We start from the raw sequence: 20,841 nt of genomic DNA on the forward strand, positions 1-20,841 counted from the left end.
TTTTTTCTTTAAATGCATCCCGTTTTCCTTTAAGGAAAATGAGCTGCATTAAAAAAATTAAAAAAACCTGCCCAATTTAAAAGAAGTCCCAGACGTGGAGGTCTGCTGAGCCCAGCAGGCCACCATCCCTGGGAGGGCCAGCCATTCCCAATAGGGTCACAAATTGGGAGTTGCTCATTAATATTCATGAGCCTCGCATTTTTCGACCCCATTGAGAATCGCTAATAGTGTCTCTGACACGGTTGTACATTTGCTTTTGCGACTCGCAATTTTTCGAAATTTGCGAGTCGCAAAAGCAAATGTTTGTACATCTGGCCCCTAGTTTCTAGGTCTGGGGAAGCCACCTAAATACTAGATTCTGGGGCATTTTAGGGGAGCAGCAGGTAGGACCAATGGGCACCTTACCTGAGGTGACTACACCCTCTAATCTGTCACCCTCCTGTGGGAGGGGGGCATAGACCTAGCCTTGATTGGAGGGTCCCCCCCTCTTAAAGATGGCGGGACTGAAAGACGTGCTTCACCTTGCCTCCCCCTCCTTAGGGGTGAAGTTGCAAAAGTGGGCACACCTCTTCTGCTAAGTTTTCCAGTGGGTTTTCCCGTCCAAAGTAGGGGGTGTAAAGCAGGGGCTGCCATCTGCTGCTAGCAGCAGAGGCTGGGGGGGTCACATTACAAAGGCGGCAGACCTTTGAGGCTTTCCCCTTCAAGCACAGGCCCATCCTGGGGCAGGAGGTGTTACACCTCTTCCCAGGATGTGATTGTTTCTGGTCCCAGAGAGCAGAGGCTCTCCATCCAGGGGTCCAGTCAAATGTCTGGCGGTGGCTAGCCACCTACAGCAGGTCAAAGACCACAACAGGGTTGGCAGGTTTTCAGGTGGCACCTCTGAGGAGCCCTCGGAGTACATGGTACAATAAATCCCATCCTGGCATCAGGGTGGGTTTATTGAGAAGACTAGATTTTTACCAAACACTTCTTTGTGTAGTGAAGCCATCATGATGCTGTGGAACTGGAGTGGTCCAGTTTCCAGCTCATGGACTCTCTATGGCTTTACTGGCACTTACAATATTAAGGATTGGACCCCCAATATTGTAGGGCCATATCCTCTCATGTAGATCTTCCCTCGCCTGTGGTATAGTGCACCCTGCCTTAGGGCTGTGAGGCCTGCTAAAGGGGTGCCATGTTGACTGTCATTTTTCCTCTCACAGGGGCCTGCAAGCTGCAAGGGCAGTGCCATGGTTCCAGTGAGGGTGGTCCCAGGGGACCCTCTTCAGCTCCTAGGCCCTAGGTACCTAGAGTACCACTTAATAGGGACTTACAGGGGGAAGAAGTACCAGACTGGAGACATGATTTTAGTGAAGACGCACTGGCACAGGCGGCCTGGATGGCAGGGACCCAGAGCACTACAACTGAAACCACATGAAAACCAGGCAAAACGTGTGGGGGGAGGGGGATAACCATGCAAAAAGAGGTGCTCTAACATAAGAGTTGCAGTTAGAATGCTTAAAAGCATTCTCAAGACAACACATTTGCAGTCGCTGCTCAGCTACTGCTGCCAGATAACCACTTTATGATGCATAAAGATCAATTGTGCATTCTCATTTTGGAAGTTTAAAATATTATGATTTGTCACCCAAAAACACTCCACAGAAACGTCTGGTCAATCCCTCACCTACATCAGGAGGCAGAGTCTTTTCGATCGTCACTTTAGAACAGCCACTTACCTCTAAATACTTTATGGCCTATCATTTGAAAAAAAAATCTTACACATTTGAAAATGTATTGGTTTCCACAGAAACAACCTGCCTAATCACATCAGATTCCGGCATTACAAATTCTGGTGGCCTCTCATAATTTTAGTACAGGCATTCAAAGCCTAAAAGCTGCTTATGGTTATAGTGTGCTATATAGGACTGACTGAACTTAACAGAGTGCATTAAGACTTTTTGTAGACTCGGTTTAATACTGGCATTGCAGGTCACTCCAAGTAAACGTTCTTACATCAGTTTAGAAAAAATAATGCCTTCTCTCACAGATGGCATACAACAAGGCCAAGACTAAGTGATTAAAGAAAGAATTGAGAAGAGTCAATAGAAGTTTTACACATAACAAGTAAAAAAGTTAGTTACCTCATGAACTTGTCTAGCATTTCTTCCACCCACATGTACATGCGCAGAAAATTGAGCCCGTAATACCAGATCATCTTAATGAGATTGATAATTAACCAATTGCTCTCCTCAAACACAAACTCCTTGCCGCTGTAGATCCCTATTGTGCTGCTGGGGGGTGGGCGAGCAGAAAGACCTGGTTGAATTAAAAAAAACATGTGGTGAACTGTGAGTGACGACCATAACAAGTTAACAAAAAAAATCTTTCATAGCTTACTCTGTTGTAAATGATAATTGAGGTATCCCTCTGGAAATAGTTAGAACAACATTTAAAATCATATCTATTTCTTAAACAAGTTTGGCTGTTTTACCTTTCTATAATAAAACATAACTAAAGCAAGACAAATACATTACCTTCTGCTAATGATCTTTCGGGTGGATAGGTAATCGCCCTAGATTTCAGGCTGGATCCAGAAGATTGTTGCCAATTATTTCTCAAAGGCTTCTGGTGCATCAATCATATGTGAATTAGAACGTCTACAAAAGGTGCCGTTCATAGTCAGTTCAGCCTACGATTCAGCATTCCAGAGTCAAAGAACCTATATTCAAAATTCAAATAATTCTGAAGGGGCGTGACCAAGTGAGCTATGGAATAGCAACTCCTTTTGGAGTTGTGCACAAAGGGAGTATTTCTCTCCATAGTCTCTCATCCCGGGAGATGGTCTGCAAGCAGCAAGGTGCAGAAAGTCTCCAAACCTCCTGTAAGGCCAAAGAGAATCTTGGAAAGGGACTTAAGCTTGCACAATTTCTGTTCCTGCCAAAACTCTGATAAATTAAATCATCACCTTAGTCAGGTCGGAGAAAGAAAGCAATAAGCTTTTCTATCATCATCCAAGGTTCACCAGACAAGACACTTCCAACCACTGCATGTCACGCCTACAGGAATCATAACATACATGAAGTGTTTGAGATTCTTCGCAATGCCTCAGCTGATCATCGATCCACTGAGCCTGCAGATCATGAGTCTGCTGGTCAATCTTCTAAACTCAACATTGATTACCTTTTTTGATAAACGTGTGAACTCTGCATTCACTCTGGTGAGTCTTAGCAGCATCACTGCTTCTGTTTCTCTGAGCTCTCCCTTGATAATTAAACTCTTACAATAAGTAAGGTCTCTCGCTCACTCGCTTCGTTAAGAGGAAGGACACCAAGGCCCCACTTTTATTGATGAAGAGCATTCTCCCCCAGAATACTGCATAGCGACTCCATTCTCAACTCCTACTTCAGTTCTTATAATGTTGCTCTGATCCTTGAAGAAAGCAGATGTACCTCATTTAACTAATAAAAACTTGGCCTTTGTTAAATGCTCATTTCGGTCCTTTCTGCTGTTTCCAAACTTGAGGAAAGTGGTCTCCAAATAGCCGACAGATTTCCTTGAAACCTTTGTTTTTTTAATATTCATCAAGCTGCATTCAGGACACACAGAGGTAACAAACTAGTATCAGAGGTGCTCTAGATGACCCCAGACAAGTCTAGGATTCGTAGATGCAGAGGCCATGATACTCTTTATTAATTTGCAGCCACTGATAAAGTCCACTGATATTGAAGGTACCACCCTGCACCCGTTTCACTCCTTGATCACAGAGCACTCTCAAATGCCATCATTCAAATCTTTAATTTCTCGTCTTACAATATGACCTATTGTGTTGCATGGCAATTGGCTGTCACTGCCTTCATTAATGTCGATGTAGTCATGGCCATAGGGATAACTTTTGCTGGCACATCTCAAGTTGAAGACGCAATGTTTAATTACCAGTGTTTAAAGCTGCTGTGCCCCCTTACTAATGGACAGACTTATACTCTGTCACTCTGCTTGGTCCTTCCTTTCTGAAGCTGAGGTGCTGTGAACTGGACCATGTTCAAAACACTTCTGCCTGTATGGCCGCTCTTTCTCTTTCTTGGCACCCTATCTATGGAACACTCTTTCCTGCAATATTTTGTCAATCTCTTGAACACCTCGCCTCCACAATAGTGATTATTACTCTTCTTTTGCTCAACACCTTCTCCTGCTTTTGGTCCTTGCACACTGACGCTCTTGGTTGTACACGCTCTCTATAAATATACTTTAATTTATTCATTATTTTCCTGCTGTGATGTGATGAGGAGGTAACGCCCCCTATGCTCCTTTCGAAGTGGGATTTTAAATTTGATGACCGAAAGAAATGTGTCTGTAACCGGGACGGGTGGCCCCCGCCCCCTGTGCCCCGGAGTGTGCCCGTAACCTGTGACCCCTCCCTCTTGTTTCCACAGCCGTCAACGACCCCTGCATGGAACTGTCGGGAGGAGCGATATAGTTGCGACGATGAGGAGATGGGCCTCGGGCCCTTTAAGTGGTCTGGTGGGAGCGCTGCAGAGGAGGAGTCCGGCTACGCCTTAAAAGAAGACAGTAAGAGTGAACAGGTGTGTCTTTGAACCGGAGGAGCGGTCAGTGAGTGGAGAGGAGCGGCGTGGAGCAAGAGCGTGGACGAGGAGGCGAGCGAGACGGAGGAGGAGGAGGCGAGAGCAACAGCGGAGGAAGAGGCGAGAGCAACAGCGGAGGAGGAGGAGAGAGCGGCGACGGAGTCCGGGACTGGAGGACCCTTGGAGGGAGAGGAGAACCGCGAGCGTCGGGAGGGCGGAATTCGAGGGAGAGCCGCGGTGACTCAGGAGCCAGGAGGCCAACGACCCCACGCATCGCCCAGCCACTCCCCTAGAGGGGCGTGGCTAACCGAGGTGCGTAACCGGATAGCGGGTAGGGTTGGTGGACCGGGTAGACGTACCCCGTGAGCCCTTATCAAGTCCCTGGTATCCACGTCCATCAGGTTCATTAGACCCCCCCGCCCCCCGAGCACCGTGGTTGTCTTCACCCCCTTTCCCCGTGACTGTTGGTTTGTAAAGCGTAACTGATACTCCCACTCTTGTGTCTTCCCCGTCGGCGGAGCCTGGGTCACCACGGAGCCCGAAGCAGGAAGAAGGAGGAGGAGCCCGACTCGGCGACGGGAGGAAGGAGTACTGAGAAAGAGCCGGCGTGAGAGGAGCAGATCGCCGAGAAGAGTCGTGTCCAGGAAAACCTGTACAGACCTTTTGTTCCACCAAATAAAGCCTGGTTTAACCATCACCAAGACCAGTCTCCTGCCTTTCCCTACCCCGCGGTTACAGTGGTGGAGAATGCGGGCACCTCTTCCATCTGCCTAACGAAGATGGACGAAGTTTTGCAGCGCTTGGCGAAAGGTCAGGAAAGACTAGAATGGGTGATGGAACAACAGATCCTGGCGGCCGAGGCCGACCGGGGCATCATGAAGGCGGCCATGACAGCTCGCGCCCTTGATCCTCCCAAAGTGACTGGACCCGCATCCGTCGGAGGGGTTCCTCGTAGCATCAGCGGGGTCTCCCTCCAGAAGTATCAACCGGGGGGAGCCGCCAGGGCATGTGGGTGGCCAGTGGCCAAGTGGCCCTTCTTTCTAGCCCCTTTGCTGGTGGGGGAGGCCCAGGCCGCATACCAGGTGGCTAATCCGACGGGCGACACAGCATACGCGGACATTAAAAGGATAATCCTGGACCATCTAGGACTGGACCAGGAAGCGTACCGCCTCCGGTTCAGGAAAGAGAGGGGTGTCCCCGGGGAGACCCCTAAAACCCTTTTTGTACGTCTCAAGATGGCAGCCGACAAGTGGCTAACCCCTAACGTTTGTACCAAAGAGGAAACCATGGACCGGGTATACCTTGAACAGTTCCTGGAGGCTCTGCCATACGCAACCCAGAGGTGGTTGCGACAACACCATAACCTCACCACCTCCCAGGCGGTGGACATGGCTACCACCTTCTCTAGAGTTCAGCCAAGACCTCCCCTTTGTGGGAACTAGAGAGACAAAAAGCCGCCAATAAGACGGAGAAGAAAACGCTGAAGATCCCGGAGCCTGCCAAACCGAAACCTTGGAGACCCGAACCACCATCGCACAGCGGCCCGCAATGCTTTGAGTGCGGAACCTGGGGACACATAGCCCGGATGTGTCCCTGAAGGAAACCGGCCGAGGAACCGATGGAGGTCGGATACTTACCAAGAACGGTGTTATATTCAGCCGAAATGGGACATGCTTTCAGAGTGAGTGTAAGGATAAACGGTTCCCCCATCCAAGCCCGGTTAGACTACGGCTGTCGCCAGTCGGTGGTGCGGACCCATCATGTGAGGCCTCCCCAAATCATCCCAAAAGATCGAGTACACATCAGGTGGGTTCATGGGGACGTTCGGCCATATCCGGTGGCTCACCTTCCTATAGTCCCCTTGAAAGGTAGACCCCAGAGCATTAGGGTGGGAGTGTTGTCTACTCTCCCTGAAGACCTCATTTTAGGGACCGATAACCCGGCGTTCCTGGAAATGTTTAGCCAGAGCCTGAAGCCCCGCCTACCCCTCAACAGGGACCAACTGGACAACCAACCGAAACCCGCCCTGGTGTCCCCTGAGCCGTGGGTACTGGACCGCAGCTTCCGTTTCTCGCAAGCTAACAACGCCACACTATTCAACGCTTGGGACAATGCCCAGAGAACTCAGGGCCAAACCCCCAAAACGTATCCCCGTTTTTTTGTGAAAAACTACCTTCTTTATCGTCAGGGACAAAAGGACGAACCCGAACAATTACTGGTTCCTGTTGCGTTCAGGGAACAGGTGCTCTTCTACTCCCACACCCATCTGGTCGCAGGCCACATCGGCACCGAGAAAACAACACAAAACATCCTTTGTCATTTCTACTGGCCGGGTATCTACAAAGACGCCTTGACATACTGTCAGTAATGTGAGTCGTGCCAGAAGAGGAACATGACGCGATCCCCGGCGGTGCCTCTGCAGCCGTTACCCATCATTGGGGTGCCATTAGAGAGGGTCGGTATGGACCTCATAGGGTCTCTGCCCAAGACCCGAAAAGGACATTAATATGTCCTCGTGCTGGTGGAGTATGCGACGAGATTTCCGGAGGCTTTTCCATTGACCACCACGACGACCAAACAAGTGGCTGACAAAATGTTGGAACTCTTTTCCCGGGTGGGTTTCCCCAAAGAGACCCTCACGGACCAGAGAACCCCATTCGTATCCCGCTTGATGAAAGAAGTCTGACAACTCCTAAACATACAACAGATACGTACCGCGGTATACCACCCGCAAACAGACGGCCTCGTCGAGAGGTATAATAGAACGTTAAAGACCACTCTCCGGAAAATGTTGGAGATTAACGGCGCAGACTGGGACCAGGTCTTACCTCTGGCTTTGTATGTGATACGAGGACAGAAACAGAGCAGCCTGGGGTTTTCGTCGTTCGAATTACTGTATGGGCGACAACCCCGCTCGCTTTTGGACATGACTAAGGAAGCCTGGGAGAAGGAGACCCCAGAAGAGACACTGAAAACCCTGGAATACGCACGTAACCTCAGATCTAAACTCGGGAAGTTGAGAGACCTGGCATACACCAATCTGGAGCGAAACCAACAAAAACAAAAAAACATCTACAACAAAGGGAAGAGGTGGAGAAGACTGCAGAAGGACGACTGGGCATTGGTTTTGTTGCCCTCCTCTATTCAGAAATTCATGGCTGAATGGGGAGGTCCCCATAGGGTGGTCGCTACTATCGGCAACACCAGTTATAAACTGCAGATCAACCCCCGAAAGACCCAAGTATATCACATCAACATGTTAAAAAAATGGTTGGGGCCCCCGCTCTCCGGGGTTCATCTGACGGTGGATCAAAACCCCGTGGCTATATCGACCGTAGACTGCCTCGTGATCAATGACGACATGCGGGCCGAGGAGAAACAGGAACTGATGGCTACACTGCAACAACACACCACGGTGTTCTCAGACCAGCCCGGAAGAACGAACCTCAACGAACACCAGATACAGACCCAACCGGGTAAGATAGTCAAAATACGGCCTTACTGCATTCCCGAAGCCCGACGACGCGGTATCAAGCAGGAAGTATCCGACATGTTGAAGCTTGGAGTGATCCGGCCCTCAAGGAGCAACTGGTCTAGCCCGATAGTGATGATACCAAAGCCCGATGGAACCCGCCGATTCTGTATGGACTTCCGCGCGCTTAACGAGATATCCTCATTCGACGCATATCCAATACCACAGATAGATGAACTGATAGAAAAACTCGGGGAAGCCTGATATATTAGCACCATTGACCTAACTAAGGGATACTGGCAGGTACCCCTTAGGGAAGAAGACCGACACAAGACGGCCTTTTCTACGGACGACGGGCACTTTGAATTCACCGTGTTAACATTCGGACTACACGGCGCCCCGGCCATGTTCCAAAGACTGATGAACCACGTGTTGAAGGATCTACCGGAATTCACGTCAGCTTATTTGGACGACATCGTCGTATTCAGTCCGGACTGGCAGACCCATTTGACCCATCTACATCGGGTACTAGATACACTAGAAAAAGCGGGTCTGAAGATCAACGCCAAGAAATCCCGCATGGCATTTCAAAAAGTGAAATACCTGGGGTATGTCCTCGGACACGGCCTGATAGAACCACAAATTGAAAAGGTCAGGGCTATAGCAGAAACCCCGTTCCCCAGCACAAAGAAGGAGATGCGAGCGTTCCTGGGGCTGATCGGCTACTATAGACGCTTTATCCCCCAGTTCGCCCAACTAGCTGCCCCCCTCACTGACACGCTGCAAACCAAGGTCAAACAAGCGGACCTCTTATATCCCACGAATGAGATGCAGAACGCCTTCCTCGCCCTGAAACGCCGGATCACTGCCATCCCCCATCCTGACTTCTCCCGATTTCTCCCGTCCCTTCTCCCTTCACACTGATGCTTCCGAATATGGGATCGGGGCGGTGTTGTCCCAAATAGGGGATGACGGAGTAGACCATCCTGTGCTCTATGTCAGTCGAAAACTGTTCATGAGGGAGTTAAAGTACCCCACGGTGGAGAAGGAGTGCTTGGCCATCAGGTGGGCGGTAGAGAAATTGGCGTATTATCTGGAGGGGCGAGCGTTTACCCTCTATACAGATCATGCCCCCCTGCAATGGATTGCAAAAAACACAGTTGATGGACAGCAATGGATGGCACGCAACCGGCCTAACAACGCCAGGGTGATGCGATGGTTCTTGGACCTGCAACCGTACGCTTTTACTGTTTGTCACAAGAAGGGCACTGACAATACCGGGGCTGACTTCCTATCCAGGCATCCTCTTCCTGAACGGAAGAGTCCAGGGGGGGTGGTGTGTAACCGGGACCGGTGGCCCCCGCCCCCTGTGCCCCGGAGTGTGCCCGTAACCTATGACCCCTCCCTCTTGTTTCCACAGCCGTCAACGACCCCTGCATGGAACTGTCGGGAGGAGCGATATAGTTGCGATATAGTTGCGACGATGAGATGGGCCTCGGGCCCTTTAAGTGGTCTGGTGGGAGCGCTGCAGAGGAGGAGTCCGGCTATGCCTTAAAAGACAACAGTAAGAGTGAACAGGTGAGTCTTTACACCGGAGGAGCGATCAGTGAGTGGAGAGGAGCGGCGTGGAGCAAGAGCGTGGACGAGGAGGCGAGAGTGAAGGAGGAGGAGGAGGCGAGAGCAACAGCGGAGGAAGAGGCGAGAGCAACAGCGGAGGAGGAGGAGAGAGCAACAGCGGAGGAGGAGGAGAGAGCGGCGACGGAGTCCGGGACTGGAGGACCCTTGGAGGGAGAGGAGAACCGCGAGCGTCGGGAGGCCGGAATCCGAGGGAGAGCCGCGGTGACTCAGGAGCCAGGAGGCCAACGACCCCACGCATCGCCCAGCCACTCCCCTGGAGGGGCGTGGCTAACCAAGGTGCGTAACCGGATAGCGGGTTGGGTTGGTAGACCGGGTAGAGGTACCCCGTGAGCCCTTATCAAGTCCCCGGTATCCACGTCCATCACGTCCATTAGAACCCCCCCCCGAGCACCGTGGTGGTCTTCACCCCTTTCCCCGTGACTGTTGGTTTTTAACTGATACTCCCTCTCTTGTGTCTTACCCGTCGGCGGAGCCTGGGTCACCACGGAGCCCGAAGAGGGAGGAGGAGCCCGACTCGGCGACAGGAGGAAGGAGTACTGAGAAAGAGCCGGCGCGAGAGGAGCAGATCGCAGAGAAGAGTCGTGTTCAGGAAAACCTGTACAGACCTTTTGTTCCACCAAATAAAGCCTGGTTTAACCATCACCAAGACCCGTCTCCTGCCTTTCCCTACCCCGCCGGTTACAGGGTCCTAGCCAGACACAGTCACATTAACTTGGACTTCGATATCAAACCTTAATATGTTATTCCATGAAGAGCTTTGCCGCCCTACTGCAGATAATTCTTGAGTGCAGAAGGGGCTAAAGGTTGCATGTACCTCCTATAACCCATAAACAGAACAAACATGACAAACGTTGATCTATAAAAGATATCAGCCAGCAACAATTTGAATAAGGCCTGAACATTTCAGACGAGCTGTGGATAAGAACAAGAACATAGAGAAAAGACTCATAGTTCCAAATCCGGGCATCTGTGAAGCAAAAAGAAAATATGTGGTGATACCACCCACCCAGGTCACTTGTCACCGTTATGGGCCCACTATGTCACTCCCAGCTGTGATGTCCCACAGATCTAAGGTGTCAGTGAAGCAGAATTGCTGAAAGTCTTCTGTATCTAGGCTGAAGTACGGTTAAGGTTCACAATAAGGAATCTATGGCTAGGACTGTCCATTACATAACCGGTTTTATATCGTACATACTACTGCAATATCACTGTCTTATAGCACAGTAGTTATATGCTTGCTTTGCTCAGTGCGGACGGGTTTTCTTCCAAACACTTTATTTCAGAGTCTGGACTTGCAGATCAAGATGATGCATTCTAGAGAGTGTTCGGGGCAATCACGTTATGAGATGCTATTCATCAATGCACATTTTTCTCGTAACACTTCTTTATTGTATAATTTCTTGAAATACAGAAAATAAGCAGCTACAATCATCCTAATACGTATAAAAGCCCTTCAAATATGTTTACAAGAGAGTGGATAATAAGGTGCCCAGTAGCAATAACCAAGTAGCCCTGCAGGGTGCAAGAGGCAGTCATTCAAAATGCACAATAGGTCTTTCGCCAATGGCGTCAACTAAATAAGATAAAATTAGGAACAATAAACTTTGACAGGTTTAGTGCCCTCCATAAGTCGAACAATAGAAAATGAATAAAGCCACGTGACAGCACTGTTCGAGTTAGTTAGTCCCCCTCCTCCCAGAGGGTCGATGCACATTTTTATATGAGCACTTGTCAGAGCCTCCTTCGTGAAGTGGGACCTGAACCAAATTATGATTAGGTAGGACTCAAAGCCCTTTCTGAAAAGGTTTAATTTTGTAGCTCTTTTACGTGAAGAAGGGTTTGCTACTTTCTTGATGTGGAGGTTTAACAATCAATGCTTCTCGCAAATCAACTTAGGCTGATCATAAAGCTTAACGCTACCCAATCTTAGGTCCAGCCAAATTTTTGAGTACTAATCAGAGATATGCTGGACCTTTTCCCTTGCCCAAGCCTGATCAGGTAAGAACCCAAGTGTTCGATTTGATAGAGTGCTGGAGCCTTCCTTTCACTGCATCAGAAAAATAAAATGTGTGCATCTGGTTATGGCTGCTTTCAGCGGGAGAGAGCAACATCTGAATCCAATCAAGCTCAAAAGGTTGATTATCTGTGCTGGGGTAAAAGTTACTCCCAGTTCATGAGGGCATGTCAAATCACACGAAGGGCGCCTTTCAGTACAGTGACTGCTCGTTCCTCGCACACTGAATGCACCCTTAAGCAGACCGTAATTCTGTTTAGATCTGGATTGCTCAACATTTGGATGAGGATTTGTGCATTGCCTGCATTCATTTGGAATTGATGGCGATTCAATTCCATTTACCACGGCACAAGCAGATGCTGAAGTGGCAGTGATGATGAGAACCCACGTACAAGAGTGATAGTTGGGTATTTAACTGTACTATCAATTCTCATCAGTTTGCCTGTTGTCGAAAGGAAGTATCAGAAACGCTATAAGGCAGATCAGTAAATGCCAGCCAATTTTTAGGTCTCTCCTGAGCCAGCGCATGCGCTGCTCTGGTGAGACTTTTAGTTCGTGGGCTTCAAAAATCCGACCACTCGCTTTTTGTGTGGCCTAGAGCATGCAGTTACGCGCACAGGCGCCATCTGGCTTTCCTCGCATCGCTCGCAGGCACCGTTACAGCACGCGATCGCATCACTTTCACGGCCATGCAGCCAGTGCTGGAAAGCAGCATGTCTCCAGCTTGCCTCTGTAGTTGGTGAGCAGTCTCTCTTTAATATGTGGCTGGGAAGCGGTCTGTCCCTTTCTTCTGCAGTAGGTGAGCAAACTCTTACCTACCTCTGTAGATGGTGAGCAGCCCCTTTCCAGAGCCTCCTGTTTGAAGCCGGGAGCTTTCCCTTTCTCTCCGCCAGGGATATTTGTGTCTCTGACTGCGCAGAGGTCAAATGTTGTTTTATTCGTACACAGACATAGCTGCAGATCCGACCCATGTCGTGACAGCCTCGCTTTGTCCTGGTTAGCTGCCAAACTCTCGTGCGTGCAGGGTCCAGACCTGTCCCGTTTCCTAAGCAAGTTTCAGCCTTTAAGCCCGTGTGTTCAAGTGCGGGTCAAAATCCCAGACTGTCTGATGCTGTCACAAGTGCACCTCTGACACACGCTTACGCTTCTTGGCCCCGGTGAGAGTGGCTGGGTTTTGCCAGTTCACGATAGACCCTTGCTTCCCTTTTAAAGTTACCACCTGACCCCCATGTCCACAAGCATATAATCCAGTCCTGGCTTTCCTTATACACATGATTTCCGTTTCAACCGGGTCAGTGACCCAGGACTTCAACTCCCAGAATGCCTTAGGCAGTTAATGTAAAATCCAGGACTGGGATAATGCGTCCTTGGTAACTGTTGTAATTTGTTATCATTAACCACTTAACCCATTTCCTTACTGTAAGAGCTTAGAAGTGTAACCTGTGAGATCAGCACTAGACACACCATAAACAGTTCACCACTTAAGCTGTGCACAGTATTCTGTGCTGTTCATGAACGACGCTGCTGCTCTTTCACGTGGGAGGAGCCGAAATCCCAGAGAGCCAACCTCCTGTTTAGCTTTGCCATTTGCTCATCACGCCCGCCCTCTCCTCGCCATACAGGTGCTGCTGACAAGATCATGTCTGCAGCCTTGATGGATGGCTCAGAATTTAATAAGCTTAGAGCCAATATAACCGACATGAAGCAGCCAGTCCGAGTATATCCTGCTGATGCCGTTGCCAGGTGCTGCCACAAATGGGGGCTTCCTCTTCCGGGTGTCTGGAGGGGCCACCGTGTCGGGATCCTGTCACCCAAACCAAATGTTGATTCCCACAAGAATTGGTGAGTCATCATGGGAGAACTCAAGGGGCCAAATGTCATTTGCAGCACTGTAGGGCACAAGTTCTAAACAAGCATTGGCATAGCCAATAGGTCTCTCTTTTGGGACCTTATAAGTATTTAGTTATGCAGCACATTTCCTCGTTGCAACAACATTAACTGTTGCATGGCTAAACAGTTATAAGGTCACAAAGGCGAGACCTATTGGCTATGCCAATGCTTGTTGTATCTGGTTGTGAAGGATCAAGCACTTTGCAGTCGCTTGAGGACCTATAAGAAGCATCAGGACAGTAGGATATCTTATGTAGAGGGACAACAGGAGGTTCTTTCCAATTTCAGCTACGCACTGTTGCGTCTTGTGTTGCTGGCATGCTGCATGAACCTTTATGTCCTTTGTGTGGTTCTTTGGCTATCCCTGCTACAGCACACACCTTGTGATGTAGGTGGTGTTCTGCAGATGAGCAAGCCTTTATCTGAGAGTTCAGTCCGTAAAGTTAAAGGATGAGCAAAGAGGGGATCCTGCTCCTGGTGAGGACAGATTCTCTATTTTGTTGTAATCACGAACAAAATAAAGCAGGTTTCTTCTTGTCATGTAAACTTTTCACCTCTAAATATCCCGAATACAGATCACAAGGTGACAGCAAGCCAAATTAAAATATGCAGTAGGGGTAGGCTTTTTAAGTGGCACTTTTGCATACCATGTTTGAAGTCTCTGGAGCTGAGCCTCCATGGAATCATGTGTTTATTGTATTCCCTTCGCAATGTGTGTAGCTAGATTAAGGTTCACCGGAGGAAAGGGCATTCCACTCTATAAAAGAAAGCATGCTGACGGCTGTGCGGACAGGGTTCCTGCAGCTAAGCAGTGAATGTCCCTTCTTTTTATCTTAGACAAAAATAAGATGATCTCAGTTTTAGGAAGCTGGTTATTCTCAGTCTAGCACCAAGACACCATCAATGGCTCCAGTTCACGCTTTACAAATGTTGCAACATAACATTAACATAACAATATAGGTCAAATGATAATATTGCTAGGTTGTCCCAGAGGTTTTCTAAATATTTCTTTATCTTTGCCTTGAATAGGAAATCAGTAGAGGACATATCCACAACACTGTGACAAAGCGTTTCTGCTTCGGTCACTTTGTGGAAACCTCAGTGTTTAGTTAAGTTATGTGGGTGTGAGAAGCCTTTCTTGCCATCCAAACTGCCTTGATGCTCCCACTCTTGCTGATTGGCTTCTATCTCTGTTCAACATATTTACGGATTATTTACCATGACATTCAAGGTTGGGTTCCTAACTTTTCATCTTGGGTAGATCTTAGCCAAACAGCCTTTTGACTGGTCTATCAACCGGTTTTGTTTTTAGCACGACTACAGACAGTTTTAGAAGTGGGTTGCCAGTGTTAACGAGATCAATACAGGCCCACAGCATCTCACAGGTGGTTGATTGTTACACTGTCCCACTGAATTTATGTCATTGGTGAGGTGGATGGACAATGTAATTTCTACACTTTTATTTCACAATAATACAATAATGAAGCCACCCTATGCGTAATGTGCGTATTACAGCAATACATTTCTTTTGAGATTAAAGTTGAATCAATACAATGCAAGGCAACACGTTAGCTTTGCCAATGTCAGTTTTGAAGTTACTGCGCTGCCATGTCAGTGATTTTGTGATTTTAGTGATGTTGCCATGTAAGGTTATCAAAGACTTCTTAGAAAGCGGTATTGGTGTTTCTTCCATTGACACCTGTGGGGGAACAGGACAATTGAAATGATTTCTTTTGAGCATGTGCAGACAGTGTCGACTACCAACGATTATGTGATCCTTGCCTACGTCCAGATCTTGAACCCCAAACATGCATAACACATTCTATAAAAAAGACATGAACAACCAAACATTATGTTGCAATTGCTTTGCTTAGTTCATATATATCACGGGCTTCACTACTTTTTCGCTGTAGGTTTTCACAGGCCGATCATCATGGCTCTTTTCTGCATTGGATCACAGGGAGGGGCCTGCTTTGGAGGTAACGCAGACGGGTGTCTCCCAGCCGCTATATTCTCCGTCTCCACAAGTGGCCTTTTTAGGTCGAGCCTGGGCAGCGCATGCGCTGCTCTGCAAGGCATACTATACTGGAGTATGGACTTGAAGTCCCGCCTATTCTCCACCGATATTTGTCATTGGCTTGTGTCATTGTACTTCGTAAATGCTGGCTTCTGACTCCCTAAAAGGCTTGTTAGTCCCTCCTTAGAACCGCCTTGTCTTCATTGGTCACCTCCCATGAGGACTGGCACTTTTACTTCGGTTGTTAAACGGTACGTCTTATTTAGTCTGTAAGCACTATTTTGTTTAATGAGTTTTTCCTACTGCAGGCACGACATGCTTTCCTGCAACATTCTGCACGCCATGCACACTTTCACAGGAAAAAAAGTGTTTGTCAACTTGACAAACAAATGCTATTTTTGGTAAAAGCACCCAATATAGCGCTTTCACTTTAATAGCGGCCACGGACCTTTCTTTAGACACGGTTCGTCTAAAGAAAGGGGTGTTGCCTCTACTAACGTGCAAGCGCAGCATGGGGCACTTGTAAGCAATACGCATTTGCAATGCAAAATGTTTCGCATTTTAGAAAACTTTGACCTATTGGTATTGTAAATGACAATGCCGATAATTGCAGGTTTTTTAAACGCATGAATAAAAGGCATTTTCATTTACAATGCCAACAGCTCAAAATTTCGCAATTGCGAGACCTATTGCATTGCAAATGCTTGTTAGCTCCCTTCTCCCGGGACTCTTGGGTCTTGATAATAATCACATACTGTTAAAGGATTGAAACGCTATAGACAATGGAGTTTTTTAAACCCTAACATCTACATTTATGTTAGATAGGGTTGCATACCAAATAATTAATTGCGATGCACCACTATTCCCATTTTTCAAGTGGTGGTGTGACACTTGTTTTTATTGTCTTATATGTTTTTATGATGTTTGCTACTAAAACCATTTACTTCAAATGTACTTTATCATCCTGCTTAACTAGGGAACCACGTTGCTTTTCAGACATCCTTAGGTGTACATTTTGGTACAAGATGTATTCTTTGAATTCTTCTGGCATTGTGATGAATCTAAATGTCTATGTTCACTGTTGATGATTGTTATTTTTTCCTTGTAAAATAGGCTAATCATCTCACTTTTCTTTCGTGTGCTGCGCACAGACACCTTTTGGGTGAGAGAAAATATTTTAAAGAATTTGCTTTCAACTCAGAAGCAGTAGGATGAATACATAATGTGCACAACAGCAGAGATACTTGGCATACAGACTGTTTAGTTAGTGCTATGGTTTCTGTCCGGTGAATGGCCACGCATGTCTCCGTACCACATACCGGAATATAGCCTGTCCCACGTGGAGTAGTGTTTGAAGATTGTCTTTGCGCCTGATCACCACGTCAACTAATCCTTGTTGTCGATTGTATGAGAGTATAAAGCGCTTGTGGGAGCACAAATGAAGTATAATGCTCGGGGAGAGGGGTTGGGCTAAGGCGCTCGACCTCGGGATCTGGGTTCGAGTCTCGGTAACGACGCCAAAAACCCCCTGTGATTCTGGGCAAATCACTTAATCTCCCCATGCCTAAAAAAATGAAAGTGTGTCCTCATGTAACGTAACTGGTGCTATGTAAAGCGCTCTGATAACTGATTCGGTTCTAGTTCGCGCTATATAAAACTCCCAAAAAAAACAAAAAAAAAAAAAAAGCTTCAAAAGGAAGGTTAGCGGTTTGAGGGTTTAGCTTCAGGCAGGAGACGCTACTATATATGAGGGCATGGGCTAAATCGGACCTGCACTCCAAGTTTTGTTAAAAGATACTGTTGTGTAAGTTTCAGGAGTCCCCCAGGACCTGTGCGTTTTGAATGACCTAAACAGAGGGCTTTGTGTCCCAACCGCTTCCGGACAACCCCCCACAGGATAGGTCAGCCGTTAGACCAGCTAGCAATAGAATTCCACTACCACCACTCTGTATCTTACAGTGGTGTAGGTAGTTTCTAGCAACCACTATACATGACAACCCGGATTCCTCAGGGATCGTGAAAAAAAAGTTGTGATCCTTATACAGAATAAATCTGCTGTGCCTGGGGACATGTTTATGTACGTCAGGTACAGGGATTATGATAGAATACTTGGAGCCTGGTGTCGAGAGGACATGAGCAAGCTACTAGGTAAAAGGTCCCCTGTTTAGAATCGTTATTGTCATGTGGATGGGGAAATGTATGTAAAGATGGGGTACACATCAATAGGACTATCCTAAAAGACATGAAAATACAGGTCTGACTGTTCTGATTAGCACAATCGAAAATAGGCATCACCTGAGCCTCTTATCTAGCAACCTTGACCTGCATCTCAAATGAGCAGGGCAGTGGTATTGAACAGTGAAGATATCAACATGATTTAGACATGGCTTCATACAGGATGCAAAAGCAAACTGGCTGCACCTGAATGAGCAATACTCTCTGTTAAGCACCTGCAACCACAGGTGTATTTTATAGGACTACAAGGAGTAGCAAATACTTCTACATTACTTCTTGCCACCTGTGTTCTTTTTGCAACCCCTATGATTTAAACAAAATGGGCTGTAAGTTAGTTGATTTTTAGATTATGTAGTAAAATCTGATAGCCTTGTCTATACGTCTGGATTCAATACAATTAGAAGTACACACTGAATTATAATTGGACAAGGCATTAGGGGCCTTATCACACAACTGCATGTGTGGGAGCGTGGACTTTGCAGCTCATATGAAACCTGAAAGTGGCACTTTCACTGCCTTTCTTTTTAAATGAAGCATTGTGAAATTTGCTACTCATTTTAACGTGCGTGGGTTTGATCAAATGACCTAATGAGAGATTGAGTCAAGAGGTTGTGGAATTTCTCTTGTACTACTCCAAAACTACCTTTCATACTGCCTAACCATGTCTGTCTAAACACCACTGGGAGGAATGATGTCAGAATAGGCTGAACGAGCCAAATAACCACAAGTTAAAGGAGACGCACTAGTCCACAGTGCATTGAAGGAGTCTTCATACGCTTAGCAGGCACGCCACAGATCCTACAGAACAGTAGGTTTTCACAGCAAGCTGCAAGGTGGGTACTCATACCAAGCAAAAGAAGAGCTGGTAGATCATACTTTAAAAGTATGCAAGCCTTTCACTTTCACGGAGAACAGGTTCACTAAACCACTATCCAACATCAGTTTTCCCATCTTGGCCTCTCTCTCTGATCTACTTTCTCACAAAACATGCTCCTCTCGGTCTGTCATGCAAACTTTTGGGGCAAGTTAACGTGTTTGCCATCACCTCAACGGCAAAGCAGTTCCACCCAATATTTTGTGGGAAAATGATGAAATATCTGAGCTTTCTCCTCATCTTTCCTATTAAACAAAGGTTTCTTAGCTCATACCAACTGAGCAACAGCTTTCGATGCTGAAAGGAATAACAGGACAGACCGAAAAAAGGAAAAAAAAAAACAAAGAAATTAATTTAAACTAAATATTTGCTATAAATTTGAAACACGAAATGATCGAAGTGCCAAATGAGATCCAATCCTTCCAAATGTATGTTAATAGAGTTAACATGGCAGTCCATGTGCTAAATTACCTAGCTCCTCCACAAACTTTTTCATGTGCAAGTTAAGAGGATGGATTACCGCTCCGCCGGCCTCGTACTCATTTCCCCCAATCTCCACCGTGGCCAGCCGGCCGCCAACATCACCCTTCTCGAAAATGTCGATGGGCACATTGTTGCCAAATTTCTGACGAACAAAATAGGCTGCAGAAGTGCCACCAATCCCAGCTCCAATAATCGCTAAAACAGAAAGAAAAAAAGAAAATGTAAGGAGCCAAAGCAGGTTTTCTTTATGTCAAAACGTAAAATTCTGAGGCATGTACTCTAATTCTTTTGACATCTCAAAACCCTGGGTAAAATTACATAGCTTTCTAGTATCAGTGTGCTTATTTTTTTCTCATAAAAACAAGGACCCAAAGCTTTCCTTAGGACTGCGACCCCCAGATGTGCAAAAATGCTAACATTGGCAAATATCAAGACCACCTTTTTATTCCACTACTCTACACCTCCTGTTTTTCTCTCATTATTGTAGATTTATACATCTGTTCTTTTTCAGTGGCTGTTTATCTATCCTTTTCTTCCTCTTCCTTTCTCTCCATTCAACCTCTCTCTCTTGATCAGGATCAAAGTCTGATCAATAAAAATAAGCCACAATCATTATGAATGATTGCCGTTTCCACAATCTGCAAGTACTGGTACAAATTAAGTGTGTCCCTCCTAAGCTCCATCTGTCTCTTAATAGATTGATCTTAACAGGAGGAAAAGGAAGGTTTAATGGTTGTGGTGAAAAAGTGAACTCTACAAATTCAGTAATAATCATCCATGCTGTGCAAAGTTCAAATATGCCATCTCAGTTCTGTGAATATATATATATATATATATATATATATATATATATATATATATATATATATATATATATATATATATATATATATATATATATATATATATATGTATTCCAATGGCCTCAGCTACTACTATGACCAGCATGCAGTGTGGATTAATTAAAAAAATCATGTAAGTTCCACAAATGACAATGAATAAATGAGCATGCGTCAATGAAGCGCGTTCCAATGAAAAGCAGGAGAACGCCTCTGATGAAGTGGTAATTGGACCACAGAAACGCGTCAGGCGAACGTAACTTCCCGGATGATGGCGAGAGATGTCAATGACCTTCGTGGTAACGCGCTGTTGAGTGCACCCTGAAAAGCTGAGGCCATTGGAATACACATATATATATATATATATATATATATATATATATATATATACACGCTTTGCTCCTTCCGTCTCCCCTCGCCAGAGGATAGCTACGGCCGGCTGAGCACGCCAAACATATTCTCCTTAAATCAGTTCAATAAAGAGATCACTCGGAATATGTACTCTCATCAGATGATGGTTTAATTCAATAATTAAATCTATCATCTGATGAGAGTACATACTCCGAGTGATTGCCTTATTGAGCTGAATTATGATTATATATATATATAATATAATATAATATATTATATATATATATCCTCCGTCCGTTCTCCTTTCTCCAACCAGTTCCCTGCTTCTCTCGGAACTAAAAAAAGGCACGAACTCCACTTAGTAAGTGCAATTTTGTTTAATTTTTTGTGCATAGCCGCCATGACGCGTTTCGAACCACCAGGGTCCTTGATCACATGACATACTACAGTTTTCTCCCTATAGTTA

The 20,841-nt window shown here is 46.5% G+C and overlaps 1 protein-coding gene across 1 annotated transcript in view; it reads right to left on the reverse strand.

The window, feature by feature from the left end:
* Positions 1-20,841, reverse strand: part of PCYOX1 (prenylcysteine oxidase 1) — a 187,056-nt gene that overhangs the window by 82,999 nt on the left and 83,216 nt on the right. The window contains exons 2-3 of the mRNA XM_078666718.1: positions 19,174-19,380; positions 2,124-2,298 (exon numbers count right to left, since the gene is read on the reverse strand). Of these exons, the coding sequence (XP_078522844.1) occupies positions 2,124-2,298; positions 19,174-19,380 (382 nt within the window). The remainder of the gene's footprint in view (positions 1-2,123; positions 2,299-19,173; positions 19,381-20,841) is intronic.

This window comes from Lissotriton helveticus, chromosome 11, assembly GCF_964261635.1.
Source record: "Lissotriton helveticus chromosome 11, aLisHel1.1, whole genome shotgun sequence".
Taxonomy (NCBI): Eukaryota; Metazoa; Chordata; class Amphibia; order Caudata; family Salamandridae; genus Lissotriton; species Lissotriton helveticus.